This window comes from Sturnira hondurensis, unplaced genomic scaffold (assembly GCF_014824575.4).
Source record: "Sturnira hondurensis isolate 20B ecotype Veracruz unplaced genomic scaffold, ASM1482457v3 Scaffold0006413, whole genome shotgun sequence".
Lineage (NCBI taxonomy): Eukaryota > Metazoa > Chordata > Mammalia > Chiroptera > Phyllostomidae > Sturnira > Sturnira hondurensis.
In genome coordinates, this window is record NW_028079044.1 from 43,948,703 (window position 1) to 43,964,261 (window position 15,559).

The 15,559-nt window shown below is 45.1% G+C and overlaps 2 protein-coding genes across 5 annotated transcripts in view; one reads left to right on the forward strand and one right to left on the reverse strand.

The window, feature by feature from the left end:
• The window catches only part of WASHC5 (WASH complex subunit 5), a 50,844-nt gene extending 43,409 nt beyond the window's left edge, over nt 1-7,435 (reverse strand). For 2 of the 3 annotated variants that reach the window (XM_037048523.1, XM_037048525.1), the window contains exons 1-5: nt 7,262-7,435; nt 2,626-2,937; nt 2,032-2,177; nt 1,280-1,364; nt 576-676 (exon numbers count right to left, since the gene is read on the reverse strand). In XM_037048523.1, coding sequence (XP_036904418.1) covers nt 576-676; nt 1,280-1,364; nt 2,032-2,177; nt 2,626-2,811 — 518 coding nt within the window. In that variant the 5' untranslated portion in view covers nt 2,812-2,937; nt 7,262-7,435. Of the gene's footprint in view, nt 1-575; nt 677-1,279; nt 1,365-2,031; nt 2,178-2,625; nt 2,938-6,943; nt 7,050-7,261 lie in introns of all 3 variants that reach the window. The other variant, XM_037048524.1, reaches the window with a different exon arrangement.
• A 51-nt stretch (nt 7,436-7,486) lies between these two features.
• Nucleotides 7,487-15,559, forward strand: part of NSMCE2 (NSE2 SUMO ligase component of SMC5/6 complex) — a 196,562-nt gene continuing 188,489 nt past the window's right edge. For both annotated transcript variants that reach the window (XM_037048528.1, XM_037048529.1), the window contains exons 1-2: nt 7,487-7,591; nt 12,289-12,459. In XM_037048528.1, coding sequence (XP_036904423.1) covers nt 12,303-12,459 — 157 coding nt within the window. In that variant the 5' untranslated portion in view covers nt 7,487-7,591; nt 12,289-12,302. The remainder of the gene's footprint in view (nt 7,592-12,288; nt 12,460-15,559) is intronic.

The following is a 15,559-nucleotide window of genomic DNA, read 5'->3' on the forward strand; positions in this document are numbered from 1 at the left end:
ATCACAGCTCTGCACAGACACACCTAACGTGATCGCGATGTGTGCTGCTGCTTGTTTCACGTTTGTTTCCTGCACACACAGGAGAAATCACTTTCAGTCTGGCCCCTGAGGGGTAACTTTTCAGAGTCACCAACCTAACATCCACAACAGAAAGTTCATGCATTCATTTCGTTACATCTGCCATGGAGCAACATTTGAAACTTTAGAAACAAACCAAGAAAGAACATTCATTAGACTTCCACATTCCCAAGTTTATCTTTAAGGGAAAGAAGATTCAGATTCCTTTAAAAACAAAAAAACTGAGGTACCACCATGGATGGGATAATCTTTAGATCTCTATCTACAGCATGTAGAATAATTGATTTATAATCCACAGACCACATGACATCTAACCTATGATGATGACATAAAACACAGAGTTAACCGCTGTATTGCATTCGGGAGAAATAAAGAATCTCCTGTTTTCACTTTCTAGGTCCTATTGCTGCTGTTCAGCCCCAAAGTAGTGCATAAACCTGCACCGCTTTCTGCCCAGAGCAGTGCTCTGGGCACGTGGAGCCCCAGCCCGGGCGTACCTGTATCGATAGTAAGAAACCAGCATCCTCTCTCTGACCTCCCCTTCGATCTTCTGGTCAACCACCAGCAGCATAACTCCGTAGAGGTACAGCGCCTCACACTACGGAGCAAAAAGGACAATGGCCGAACTCACAAGAGTGTCCATCCTCCTAAAGGGTGTGTGATAATAGTAAAACCCTCACTTTGCTCCCATTGCTCCCAAAAGTTTCATATGACAAGGAGAATGCAGGTTTCTCCCAAACAGTTCTCATCTTCTGTACAGAACAAGCTTTGGAAAATATACGCGAGATAAATTTTAACTCCCGGTGACTACCTTTCAGTTGGCCTGGTTCTGCTCTTTTGCGTGGGATGCCAAAATGGAATCCCAACTTATGAATGCCTCAAGGTCATTCACTTATTTAACAAACATTTCTTAAGTGATCGCTTTGTACAAGGTCCTAGGCTAGATGTCTGGGATGCAAAAGATAAAGAGAGGATTGTTACACTGAAGAAGTTCAGAAACTCTGCATAGTCTTTATCCCCTTGTACTTCTGTTCAAGGTCCACTATGTTCTAAATTCAGAATCAGACCTGTCAGAAGAGAATTATTATTTTGCTTCTCTTTAAAGAAGAGAACTCTATGTATTTGTGACTCACAGGAAAAAAAAAGTAATGCTAAGCTAGACATTCTTGAATTTCTATTTTGAATGGTCACTAGTACTTACTAAAAGTTGTTTCCCATCTTCATTGAGAAGCACACTTTCTAAGGTTTGCTGAATATAAATGCCTTCATTGAGATCATCCAGGTACCTAGAAATGAAGTCCCAGAGCAAGTTATTCACTGACAATGAAAACTTTAACAACATCTCTGATGCAGGGAAGTAAAGCTTTCTAAAAGCTAAGGTGAGGAACTAGGCATCCTGGCCTTCAAATAGTTTGTGAGCTGAAACACATTGTGATTGGGGTCAGAGGTTGATATTTAGGCTGGTCTAAGTAAAAGGAATATTCTCTAGCCTGATTTATGAATTACGAATATCTTAGGAAGTACCATTAACAGTGTGAGAACATGGAATAGTTAGTTTAAAAGCAAATGAGTAATGAATTCTGAAGGGCTGGAAGGAAGAGAATATTGTGTGGTGAGAGATAAGAAGGCAGGCTATGGTTATCAATGCTACAAATATATGTTCCCCTTTTTTCCTACTTCTTAGATATAATATATTAGAACATGATCATAAATCACAGGATTGAAAGCTATGAGTTAGTATAACTGAGATCATCGTAACACTTCACAAGATCAGGAAACTATAATAAAGCTTCAAAATACTTAGGATGACTAGTGTCACAGGAAGGACAAGATAATTACACACGAGATAATCTAGTCAATTTTGTAGGAACTCAGATTTACATATTCTAGGGTGTCCCTTTTCCTTCTCCAACGTTCACTATCAGAATAAGCCATCACTAAATTAATCAGTACCTGTTTAAATCTACAATATATTTGTGCACACTTTGAAACGCTAAATAAAATCTGGTCACAATTTCTATGTTGTTTTCACGGAATTCTTCATCTAAATCCTGTAGCTCTGGCTTAGCTTCCAGTTTGCTTTCCCATAATTCTGGACCCTGAGAAGAAAAACACATTTATGGAGACATGAACAAAAATATACTTGTTGGTAACAACGTCAATGTCTTCTTTAAGAAACGTGATCTTATGCCTTAAAAGGGACGTCGGAAGCTGTAAGGAGAGCAGCAGAAGGTAGCGAAGAGAACAGAAGCCCAGATGTAAAATCCCCTTCAAACCAGTGAGTCCGAACGGCAACTGCAGCGAGCACGCTCTAACGGGAAATATATTAACCACAGTCACCTGCTGAAAATTTGGTTATATTGTGTTAGGGCTTCATGTAACACCTTTATATTACTTTCCAGTCAGTTAACTGATACTAACTCTGGTTTAAAAACCTCTTCTATTTAACTTTCCATTCATAATGACTTAACTGCCCAGAGTCTCAGGGCTCCCAGGCAGAACTTTCACAGGGAAGACAAGGGTTCAAGTGCTACAGGGGTAGGCTACCTTAAAGTAGCTGAAATCAAATATGATATCGCCGTATTTCTGCTGATCGGCTCGGTCCCTTAACCTGAAAACAGCAGGAATGAACTCGGAGAGCCTCAGAAGTTCAGCGATGATGGCGTTGCCACAGGAAACAATCCTTAGGATGGCCTGGCCACAGAGGTTGTTCTCTGCCAGGAAGTCCAACATCCTGAAGATGGACTTCTCCTTGCCTGGCCACTGGGAATGTTGAACTGGCTCCGGAGCTGCGGTCTGTGAACAATTAGATGAAACCAGGTCTGCAGACAGATGTTAGCTCCATTTAAGAAACTATACCTGCATAAAAACAAAAAATCTCCATTTTCCACGGAAGCATGTGAAACACATACATAATGTTTTTCTCCCCCACTCCCTAAAACACAAACAAACAAGAAAAATGTATTCTGATGGGGTGGGGGACATTTATTCTCCACTATTTCTGTTTTCCGTGTGGAAGGGCTTTGATGAATTAACACTCTTGGCCTCTTTCCCAAGTCTTTACTCACTTCACCCCACAAGGAAAGACCCAATGTAAGGTAGCCTGGGAGAAGGGACCACTGAGCGTGTGCAGGTCCAGTGTGCCCACCACTGGGCACTGGCCACTGCATCTCCCTCACAAGTGACAACTGTGCCACTTGTCCTGACTCTGGGAAAAGGGAGGTCCACTAGAACTGGCTGAGGGAATGCCTGCCAAATGGTTTTCTCGTGTGTCAGGTACAGGAAGCCCTTGTTATCAAGGGTAGTCCAGGTCTGAGAAAGGTTACACCGTGACGCTAAAGTCAGGACAAATATTTCACACTAAGCAGTAGACAAGTGTGATAAGGAATGTATCTTAAAACATTATAACCAAAATGGATGAAAGTGAGTTTTAATATTTAGGAAAATCTGGAGTAAAATTGCAACAACAATGTTCTAATTCAATGGACACACTGATAAGGAGTCAAAACTTGATTTTACCAAACTGTGATTTTGGTAACACAGTATCTTGTACTTCACAGTTGACTTTCATAGTTGATCTTTAAGGAGGTAATTTTTACAGAACAGTTTCAGGGCATCACCCATTTTCCCAAAGTCCTCTGCCAATTCTTTCTCAAACAAGTATCTTCTGAAGTGTTAATCTGTGTCATCTTTGTTGCATTTCTCTCCTCTCTGTGACTTTGGCTAGGTCAGCATTTGTCAGCTTCAGGGAAGCCTGGCTTGCTTTTCCGCATCATGAATGCCCATGTCGTTCCCCACACGTACACTCTCACATTTCACCTCCCTGAAGCTAGGTGAGACGTGACTCAGTTCTGACCCACGAGATACACAAGGAAGTCTATGGTCGGACTCTTAGGAAATATTTATTCCTCCTGTTTCAGGGAGGGAGGCACATGGAGAGAAATTTCCCTCTATGCTCTGGCTATCTCCCTCCTTCCGGCCTTTAAATCTGGCTCAATGAATATTTGATGCCTGAAGCCCCAGTAGCCACCTTGAGACCCTGAAGTAAGAAGCCTAAGAGAAATAAGCCAACAACCTGCAGACTGTGGTGTGAGGCATGAGAAAGAGACTGAATTCTTGTTGATGTTACTCATTCATTGATTCAACCGTGGCACTGCCTACCTCTGTAATCCTTGTTAAATGAACTGTTTTTATGGTATACCTACTGTTAACTGAGTTTTGGATTATTTGCAAGCAGAAGCATTATGAACGATACAGATTCATTCATGCAACAGAAATTTGCCCGGGGCCTACTGCGTGCAGGCACTGTTTCAGGACCTGAGGGTAGTGCAGTGAATACAACTAAGTTTTTGCTCTCATGAAGCCTACATACTATTGAAGGCAGGAAAGAGATAACAGAAGACCATATCTATATCTGTATCTTATAAAATTGTGCTGTGATAATTGCTGCAAAGAAAAGCACAATAAAGGGATGGAGTGCATGCTATTTCACGAGTGGTTTGTGAGAGCCTCCCTGATAAAATGATATTTGAACAGGAATCAGAAGGGAGCAACTGGCAGGGTGTGTAAGTGTGGTCAGCAGCTTCTAAGTTGGTCCCTAATGACCTCTACCTCTTTATTCATGACCTGTGCAGGCCCCTTCCCCGGGGTGTGACTTCCTGGCTCCCTTCTAAAGAACGGAGGATGGCGGACTGAAAGATATCGCTTCTGAGGTCAGATTACAAGTAGACTGTGACTGGGAGCGTGGGTACCCTCTCTGGCTGGTTTGTCTGGGGAAGGTTGTCATGTTGTGGGAGGACCCTATACAGGAGCCCATGTGACAAGGGTCTGAGAGGCCAGCCAACGACCTGTCCAGTGAGCTTAGAAATGGAGCCCAAGTCCATTCGAGTCTTCAGATGGGACAACAGCTCCTGTTCATAGACTGTCACCTGCCAAAAGACCCTGATCTAAAGGCACCTAGCTGAGCCATACTCCTGATTCCTGACCACAGAAACTACCACAAAGTAACAGATATTTATTGTCTTAAGCCACTAGATTTTGGAGTAGTTTCTTTTTTTTTTTACAATAGGCAATGATCTGGGGAAAAGGCATTCCAGGTAGAAGTTGACAAAGTAAGTGCAAAGGCCCCCGGGCAGGAATGTGCTAGAAGAATTTCGGGGATTGCCTGAGGTGGCTACCGCAGAGTGAGCAAGGGTCAGCGGCAGAGATCAGGGCAGGCAGATGGGGTTGGGTCCAAGGCGGCTGAGAAGCCACTGCAGTTGTCTGGAACGCTCTCCTGTGACAGTGTCCGGCAACACACGAGAAGGCATAAATTATTAACGAGTTCATCCAGTTTTCTCTAGATGCTTGCTTGTTAAAGGCACTAGTATGGCCTGGCTTGGGAAATGAGGAATAAAAAGGGGAAAAACAGCAAACAACAGGCAAAATGGCACCTACTGAGGCCCTCTGAAGACCACCAAACCAAACCAGGTTTCAGCAGCATGAAACTCCAGACTCGACCTGGAGGGCAAACTGTGATGAACAAGTTTAACTGCTACCAGGTTTTGGATAGGGACCTAGAATGGCGAATGGTGCCATGGAGAAAACAACATTACCAAGCTTCTTTTTAACCCCTTAAAGATGGACTGATACACTCAGCACCTGTATGCACAAGGTCAGGTTGGCTTAGCCCTGGGGTAGTGACTTAAGTCAAGACATTTGTGTGTGCAACTTTTATTTCAATCCTTAAATCCTTACCCGAGAGTTACACTGTAGGCAATGTTCAAAATATTATTTGGCTAGAGTATTTGGTAAATATTCAATTACTGGCTGAAAAACTGGCCTTAAAGAACAGAATTTAAGACCATCATTAAAGATGCCCAACCATGTTGCAGCAAACCAGAGAGAGGTGGCTTTAGAGAAGGTGTTAAGATTTAGTTGAGCTTTAAGAAAAAAACCACTGTAGAATGATACACAAATAAACACTGTAGCAGAAGTTATATTAAGTCTTCCATGTGGTTCTACTCATGCTAGGAATGAAGAAAATTCCAAATATAGACTGTATTACTATTTGGTGTGAAATGAAACCAGAGATCCCCCTAGATTTCCTAAGTGTCTTTTACAAGGTACCCAGAAAAGTAATTGATATTTTATCTTTAGGAATTAGGTATGAAACTGTTTGGGAGCATGATCCTAGGCAAAAGACAACCTGCTTTCAAGAACAAAGCATGGCATTATTTTATCAATTACCCAATGAATACAGAACTCAACTCTGAGAGATATTAAATTGTCTTGGGACACACCACTGTGGACCCTACTCAGAGGACAACAAAAGATTTGTCTATTTTTATCTTGCCGTAAAACCTCAGTTCCACAGAGAAGGCAGTACTGGTCTCCACCAACCCACTACCAGGCAAAAAAAAAAAAAAAAAGGAACGGTTGTTGATCAAGATAAAAGTGACCCAAATCTCTTTTCAGAAAAATTCTGAAATCAGCCTGATCACTCTAGCCCTACTCATAAATCCTGGAAAAGACAAAAGGAAGAGGGGAAGGTGTGTGTTTCTTACTGTGGGCAGAGGAAGTAAAACCTCTGTCTCCCTGCCCCCGCCCCAACTCCATCACCTGTCACGCAGGGAGCTCCTTGCATTCGGAAACAGGAGCCTAGGTTCCATTGTGGGCTCTGGAAGCTTTTTGCTCGTTTTTTACTGTAAGACCATCCACAACCTTGAATCCTCGAAACACTTTTTTTTCGAATTGCAAAAGACATGCATGTCACCAATGGTCGAATTAAGGTGCAGAGAGGAACAATGACTTGCCCAAATTCACAGGCCATGGCAGAACTAGAATTCACACCCGGGCCCATCAGACTGTAAAAAAACTCACTAACCACTCAGTTTTCCGTAGAGTAAAGGGAGGAATGGCGACGTCCACACAGCATTGCTCCCGAAAACGTGGAAGGTTCAGACACGGGCCAAGCCGCTGAACATCACTTCCTAAAACGCCAGAGCGGCGTGGAAAATTAGGTCCATCTAAGCGGAGGTGAAACACCTGGGCTGCAGCCCCCAACCCAGGAGGCCCTCTGTCCTCCACGCCAGGCTCTCCCGTCCAGACCCCATCCCACGCCACTGATGTCCCCTCGGCCAGCGCGGCCCAGGAGGGGAAGGGGGACGTGAAAGGAGGGGCGCGTGCACCTCGTCCAACTCACCTGTCACTCGGCGCGCGCCAGGGCGCGGAGTGGAGCCGCCGATCGCGCGCGGAGTCGGCACCGGGGTCCGCACCCCTGTCTCTCCGCAGGGGTCCTTTCCACGCTCAGCCCGCAATCTGGAGCGAGCTGGACCCCAGCTTCCGCCCCGGGCTCCCCAGGCGGTAACGTGACCGGGGGGCGGGGCGTCATGTGACCACTGGCTGGCGACGGCTGATGACGTTCGAGCCCGCGCTCGCGGTTTCAGCAACAGGGGAACTGAGTTGAGGAAGGATCTGGGGTCCGACAGTAGGAAGTCTCCGTGCATCCCGACGGAGTTGGGTCGGGCGGCAGGTGAGGAGGCTGCGGGCCTCGGCGCCGGGGGGCGCGGCGGGAGGGTCGAGTCTCTCTCGGGCACTCCGCGGGCCTCCTGGGCTGGGTCTGTGGACCTGGGCGACGGTCCTGATTCTTTTCACGCCGCAGCTTTGAGGCCGCGGCGATTGACCACCTCCTCGGAGACCCCATCTCTCCCTCCCTGAGCCGTGCGCGTGTGGGGAAAAGATCGCGCACTCTTGATCCCAGTACATCTGGTTTTAAACTGGGGCCTCGGGCAGGTCGTTTCGACAAACTCTCTGGGCCTCAGGGTCCTTTTCTCTCACGTAAATATTTGTGAGGATGAGAGATGATGGGGAGGAAGCCCCCGGGCACCAGCTATACCAGCTAGCGCCCGGGCACTCTCTTTCTGGCTTGCATCCTTCCCCCTTTTTGTGTCCTTAGATGGGAGGGGGAGGGAGTGGGGAGAGAGAGAGAATATGAATGGGAGTGCATCCTAGTGACTTCATCTAAACCTGATTCTCTCCCAAAGTTCTCTCCAAACACCATCACATTGAGTATTAGGACCTCAACATAGGAATTGGGGGGTGGGGTGGGTACACAGTTATCTCAGTGTTCTCCATACTTTTTGATCCTAAGAATTCTCAGGTGGGGGATGGTTCATGAAAATACAGTTTTCTCAGTGTGTCCACTAGAGACTCTGTTCTCTAGGTCTGGGATAGTATCCATAAATCTATAATTTTAGTATTTCCAATTATTAAGATCAGAGAGTTTTGAGAAAACTACAATATTGAATTTATCCTTAATAATACTATGAGATAGGTGTGATTTCCTGCTTTATGTACAAGAGCAAAGTGCAGGTAGAGAAGATGAGCAACTTAAGCGGGGCTGTGCAGCTTTACCTGGCGTGCCAGGATGGAATTCCCAGGCACCTGTGTCTGCTGTCTGTTCCCATAAGCGCTTCTTCATGTTTCGCTGTCACTCACAGTATTGTAATGGTGAAGTGAATGGCATTATCTGTTCCCATTTGAAAAGATTTATGTGCTAGGGTTTATTCTGAGTGTTTTGTTATATGTGTACTATACTCATCCAGTCCTTGCAGTAATCCTAGAGGTGGGCACTAGATCATCCCTCATTTACAGAAGGGAGACGTGAAGCATTGAGAACCTAACTAATTTGCCGACAGTCATTCAGCTACGTAAGCAGCAAAAGCAGGCTTCGAACTCGGTTAGTCTGGCTCCTGAGGCTACGTGCTTAACTCTGTATTGCTTCCATATTCTCCTCCATGATGCAGCTAATGTTTATTTGGTTGTAAAGATGTTTCGTGTTACCTTTAAGTAAAGTTGGTATCTCAGGAAGATACGCTCTGTTTATACTGTGGCCTTACCCCCTGGGTCATCTGTGCAGGGCACTTGGCTAATTGTGCCCCTAGAACTGCTTGCGATGCAGCAGCCACTAGGCACACGTGGCTGTCTGAAGTTAAAGTCTGAAAACAGTGGAAAACTCAGTTCCTCAGTCATGCTAACCATGTTTCAGGTGATGAATGGCCCATGTGCCTAGTGGCCACCCTATCGGATAGTGCGATGATAGAAGATTTTTATCACGACTGAAAGTTCCGTTGGACAGCAGTGGTCTGAACGATTTAGAATCAACACTGACTAGAAGACTGAATTGTTGACCCATATTATTTCATTTGTGTAGGATTGTATTTTTGGGGTAAACCCCCAAATCTAAGTGACTTTGCACAGTTGAAGTGTTCGTTTCTTTCATGCACTGAGCCTGGTTAGAGGGCAGTTTTCCTCCAAGCAGTGGTCCTAGGCCTCGCCCGAGTAGTGGTTCCCCATCTTCAGTGTATGGCTTCTGAGGCCACTTCTTGCCTCCTTCAAGCTGTCGACATGGAAAGGGGCCTGGAGAAGGTGTGTGGTTTCTGTGGACTGGACCTGGAAATGGCTTATGTATCATTTCCTTGCATTGGGTCACATGGCCACACCCAGCTGCAAGGAGAGCTGCCAACTGTGGCCAAGCCGTATGCCCAGGTTGGAGAGGACATGGGTTTGGTGGGCACCGTGCTGCTATCGGCTGCAGGTGTTACCCTGAGGAGGAATCTAAGGAGCAGTCCCAGGAGGCTGACTGTTAGGTGTATTGTGAGGATGTTATTGGGATGCGTTCCAGTGTGACTCTTACTGTCTCACACTTGTCCCCGCTGCCTTGATCGCCACGGACAGCCGTGTTTACCCTGAATTCCTGGTGTGCTCTTTCTGTATGGAGAAGGGGAATCCTGTGACTTAAACTTTTTTAAAAAATGATTAAATTTATTGGGGTGACATGGTTGATAAAATCATGTAGTTTTCAAGTGTGTGCTTCTGTAATACGTCATCTGTGTACGGCGCTGTGTGTTCACCATGCAGGTGGGCCTCCGTCACCACGTGCAGAACTAACTTACGCCTGTGTGAGTGTGGTTGGTACGGTAGTAATATGGGTGTAAATAATTTATAGTTTAATTTGAACATCTCACCAAAGTGTCCGATGGTGTGCTTGAGTGTGCTACTGTTACGTTACAGAATCACATGCTTGTGGTTTTGTAAAAAAAGATTTTGTGAGTAAAAGACGGGGGCGTTATTTGTGCCGGACCCTGCATATGCCCGCTTTACCCTGGTTTACCCGCTCACCCCGGGTTCCCTCCGGTGACTGCCACACTGTTGTCAGTGTCTGAGCTTTTGTTTGCCAGTCTGGTCATTTGTTGCTTTCAGGTTTACGTGGACACGTGAGTGAAATCATACGGTTTTTGACTGTTTCTGTCTGACTTCACTTAACATGATGTTCTCAAGGTCCGTCCCTGTTGTCACAGACGGCGGTGTTCTGTCTCTTCTTGTGGCTGTACTCACAAGAAGTTCCTTCCGTCTTCTTTCCGCATCCATCCTTCGAAGGGCACTTTGGTTGTCTCCATGTCTTGGCCACCGCGAATAATGCTGCAGTGAACACAGGGGTGCGTAGATCTTTACGAATAAAAGTTTTAAAAATTTTGCTGTGCATACCCAGAAGACAGCTTTCTGGGTCATGTGGTAGCTCTGTTCTTTATTTGTTGAGGGCCCTCCATGACTGTTTTTCATAGTGGCGGTATTGATTTACATTCCCGCCAGCAGTGAATGAGGGTTCTTTTTCCCCACAACCTCTCTGACCCTTGTTATTTCTTGCCTTGCTGATAAATAGTCATTGTGACAGGTGTGAGGTGGTATCTCATTGTGGTTTTGATGTCAGTTTCTCTGATAGCTAGATCTTGTCATGTCTCTATTGACCATTTGTACAGAATCGAGCAGGAGTAATGCCTACGTTAGTTTGGTTGCTAGGGTAATAATATGGGTGTAATGATTTATAGTTTTAATTCGAACACTTCACCTAAAATGTCATGTGGTGTGCTTGCGTGTGATGTTGTTATGTTGTAGAATTACGTACTTGTCACGCTGCAGTAAAAAGGGGGCCTTGTTTGTGCCAGGGCCTGTGTCACTGCCGGGACGCTCGCAGCCAAACCCGGGTTACAGTGTCGTGCCGCGTAGAGCCCCGAAGAGCCCTAGGGCCCGTGGCTGCATTCCCACGTTCTCACGCACTTGCTCTTCTCTTCCATCTGTTCTTTGATTCAGATTTTTATGAATTCATATTTTCCCATCTTATTGTGTGTGTTTGTATTTACATCATATAAGCTGTCTCAATTTGTTGTGACAAATTTTGTTGTGATGGAGTGAGATTGCATGTAACGCTCCCACCAAAATGCCAGTATTCAAAAGTCATTGTTGGTTATTCATAATCATATTTTTTCTTTCTTTTGGTATAAAGTATTAACACCTCAGAAAGTTTTGGAAAGTGACATACCAAGAATCTGGTGCCATCATTTGGATTTAACATCGTTAACATTCTGCCCTGTTTACTTGAGGTCTTGATCTTTAAGATAAGTTAAAAAAGACAGACAAAGCTATAAGGCCTGTTGACCACCCCAGGACCAGCTGGATTGGTTCTTTATCCTGCACGTAAGCCCCTGTCCACTGATGGTTGTTGGTGCCAGTTCAGTGCCAACAGGAACCCCCAATTTGTGGTCCAGTGAAGCTGTATTATTTTTTATTTTTTAGAAAGTGAATCCAATGAGCAGTCTACTCTTTCTGACCCATTTATGTTTTAAGGTTCTAAGAACTGTACTTTTGTTCAGTTGTTCAGAGAATCAAGGACTCCTTTGGAAGAGAGTCTTCTTTCTCCTTTAAAAAGTGAAAACAACCCTGGCCGGTGTGGCTCAGTGGATTGGGTGCTGGCCTGTGAACCTGGAGGTCGCCAGTTCAATTCCCAGTCAGGGCCCATGCCTGGGTTGCAGGCTGGGTCCCCAGTTGGGGGAGTTCAAGGGGCGGTCGATCAATATATCTATTGCACATTGATGTTTCTCTCCCTTTCTTTCTCCTGCCCTTCCCCTTTCTTTAAAAATAAAAAAATAAAACCTATTTTTTTAAAAAAGTGAATGTAGTTCGTTACCCTTTCATTTATTAAGCGCATCTGTGTTGGTGGCCCAGTCGACGGCACAGTGCTTTGGCATCCTCTCAAAGGGATGTAGATTGTGCATCACAGGGTGGCCCCTGCGGGGTATTGGATACATTCATATGGATGTTTTACAGCAGCATTATTTTCTCGTGCAGTTATTCTGACTCATAAATTTTGTTCCATTGTGTTTGAAAACTTAGGTGATAATTTCAAGATGCCTGGACGTTCCAGTTCAAATTCAGGTTCAACTGGTTTTATATCCTTCAGCGGTATAGAATCTGCTCTCTCGTCCCTAAAAAACTTCCAGAACTGCATCAACACTGGAATGGACACAGCTTCTAGTGTTGCTCTGGACCTTGTGGAAACTCAGAGTAAGTAAGAATGAAAATGTATTTCTTTCATGTCTACTTTGCGGTAACCGGTGTGGTGGCGTTACTCCGGGCATGCGAGACACTGCTCACCACGTGTGCGTCCTTGGGACAGTCATTTGTCCCCTCTGGGCGTCTGGTTTCTCTTCTCGTTCCACACATTCTTGGGTGATATACGAGGATGAAATGAGACTGGCTCGTTCATGTGTTTTCAGTTACGTGCCACTAGAAACTGCACTAGAAATCTGTGGGTTAAAACGTGACGGTTCCCGACCTCAAGGAACACACGATCAAATGTGTGTGGCATTTCTGAACTTTACAGCATATAAATGCGTTTGATAAATCCGGCAACTCAGCTGTATTTTGTCTTTGTGCCGATTGCCTTATACACAGACTCAGCCTGCGCTCCTGGTGCTCTCGGCAAGGGAAGGCCTTTGATGAACTGGGCCAAAATTTTGGATCAGAGCGTCTAGAAAGATGTTATTTGCTTTCTTTGGATTAGAGTTGTTATCTGATATTTTATATAGAGGCAGGAGAGCAACATTATCTTTCTGTTTTCCTTTTTAATATCATTGGTGTTTGTAATTCGATTGTGACACACCCACCTTGGTGTGAGTTTCTTTGTTTGTTAAGTCTGGTGTTCTTCGGGCGTTATGGATGTGTGGGCCTCCAGTTCCGATCAAATTTGAGGAAATTTCTGCTACTGTTTCTTCAAATACTTTTTCTATTTTTCCCCCCTCCTCTCCTTCTGGGACACTAATTACCTTTATTATACCGATTATGTCCCATAAATCACTGAAGCTTGGTTGATTCTTCTCCCCATCTTTTTTCTTTCTGACTTTAATTTGAATAGTGTCCATTGCTGTGTCTTCAAATTCACTAGTCTTGTTTTCTGCAATGTTTAATCTGCTGTTACGCCTATTCAGTGAATTTTTCATTTCAGGTGGTGGATTTTTCAGCTGTAGAAGATGTAAGAAAGAGTTAAATGGAATCTCACTTCTTTCTTGCATTTCTCTCTTCATTATGTTCATGTTTTCTTCTGTATCTTGAGTATGGAGTCTGTTTTTTTTTTTTTTAAAGATTTTATTTATTTACCCTTAGAGGGAAAAAGGGAAGGAGAGAAGGAGAGAAATATCAATGTATGGTTGCCTCTCGTTAGTCCCCTGCTGGGAACTGGCCTGCAACTCAGGCATGTGCCCTGACTGGGAATTGAACCGCGATCGTGTGGTTCTCAGGCCCGCGCTCAATCCACTGAGCTACACCAGCCAGGGCTGGAGTCTGTTTACATGGCTGTTTTCATATCCTTGTCTGCTGATTCTGCCGTCTCTGTCTGCCACTGCTGTGCATTACGTCGTTGCACGTTTGGATTTTGTTGTCTCCCTGTAAGTAGTTTTGACGTTTGTTTCGGCGGGCAGTTGTTTGTGGATTGGGCTGATCCTCTCCAGGCTTGTTGCAGAACTGCTAGGCGGGTCGAGTGCAGGTTTACTGTAGGGTTAATTTACCATAACCTTGTTACAGAGCTTGGCCTTTCTGGAGTCTCTGTTGATTTTCCAGAGGGTTCTGCGAGAACTCTGCTCTGCTGGATGGAATCTGAAGGTCTTGCAGTGCTGTGTGAGTTCTGAGGCTTGTCAGCCTTCCAGCTCCCAGCAGTGTTCCTCAGCAGCTTCGCCCTCAGCCTCGGGCCCAAGGGGATCCCTGTGCAGCGCCCCACAGCACGCTTGTCTCTGCACACCTCCCTCCCTGGGCTCTGGCTCACAAAACCCTGGTGCTTCAGCCTTCTTGAACTCCAGCTGGTGGCTCCTCAGACCTTCAAGACTTCTGCACTCTCCTTGGCTTCCTCTTCCCTGGCACAGGGAGTAGGGCAATCGCAGGACTTGACTTACCAGTTTCCCTTCTCAGGAATCATAGTTCTGCCCCGCTCATTGTTCCACCGTCTGAAGGCATTTGTTTCATATATTTTGTCTAGCTTTCTAGTTGTGTGTGGCCCGGCAGCTAGTTCCGTGCCACTATACCAGCTCTCCGTTCGTGGCTGGCATCAGAGTCTGTGTTTGGACATCTGGCTTTGGTAGTAGCCCTGGATAAGGCATTAAAAAATCAAGGCATGAGAGGGAAGAACTGGAGCATAAATCTCCTGTGGGATTGTATCTGTTTATTTTCAGGATTTGCTTTGAAGGCTTCTGCGTGTTTTCATTACAAAGTTCCTTTTTTTAAAAGTATATTTTGGTGCAAAATACAATGTAATTTTAAAAAGAATTGTCAGCATTGTTTTTTGAAAAGTTCATGCTCTAAAGTAGGGGTCGGCCAAGTTTTTCCGTAAGGGATTAGATAGCAAGCATTTTCAGCTTTGTGGGCCGTGTGGTCTCTGCTGCAGCCCTTACAGTGGTTATGAAACTCATTTCGACTCTGGGGTCCTCACAGAGCTTCTCGGGGACCACAGCCTGAGAGCCATAGGCTGTGGGAGTGGATTGCACTGCTGTGGTCCGGCTGTAGGTGCCAAGGGAAACGCTCTCCAGAGAGATGCCTGTGCTGACCCCCTGGGGGTAACTCAGCCAGCGCTTGCTGGAGGAGCAGGTTGAATGGGACAGCAGACTGCTGTGTTGGCCAAGGACCCAGAGAGCAGCAAGGCCCCTGGTATCTGAGGAACTCAGAAGGCGGTTCTTCCATGTCCAGGGGGAGATGGAAGGCCTGCAGAAGGCAGAGCCAGGGTAGCCACGCGTGTGCAAGAACTTAGCATCATCCAGCCTTAGTTCTGAAACTTGCTCAAGTTTAGATCACTTCTCTGAACTTCTCATTTCTTCTCTGTGGGGGAGGGGAAAATGCCCACTTTCTACAATTGTTGGGATTCGATATGGTAATATATGCTCTTAGCAGTGACTGCTCAATAGCTGTCATAGTGGTAATCAGCAGTTCGTATATTTAAAAGATTTTTTTGTTTTTTGTTGTTGTTTTTTGTTTTTTTTTTAGTCTAAAGTAAAGTTTATTGTTACATTTGACAAATGAAAAAATACTATCTACATTTCTGCTTCCAGGAGTATGAATACATTTTACTGGAATATTTGAGGACCTAACTCAATTTTACCAGCTTTTTTTCTCCTTTGGGCCA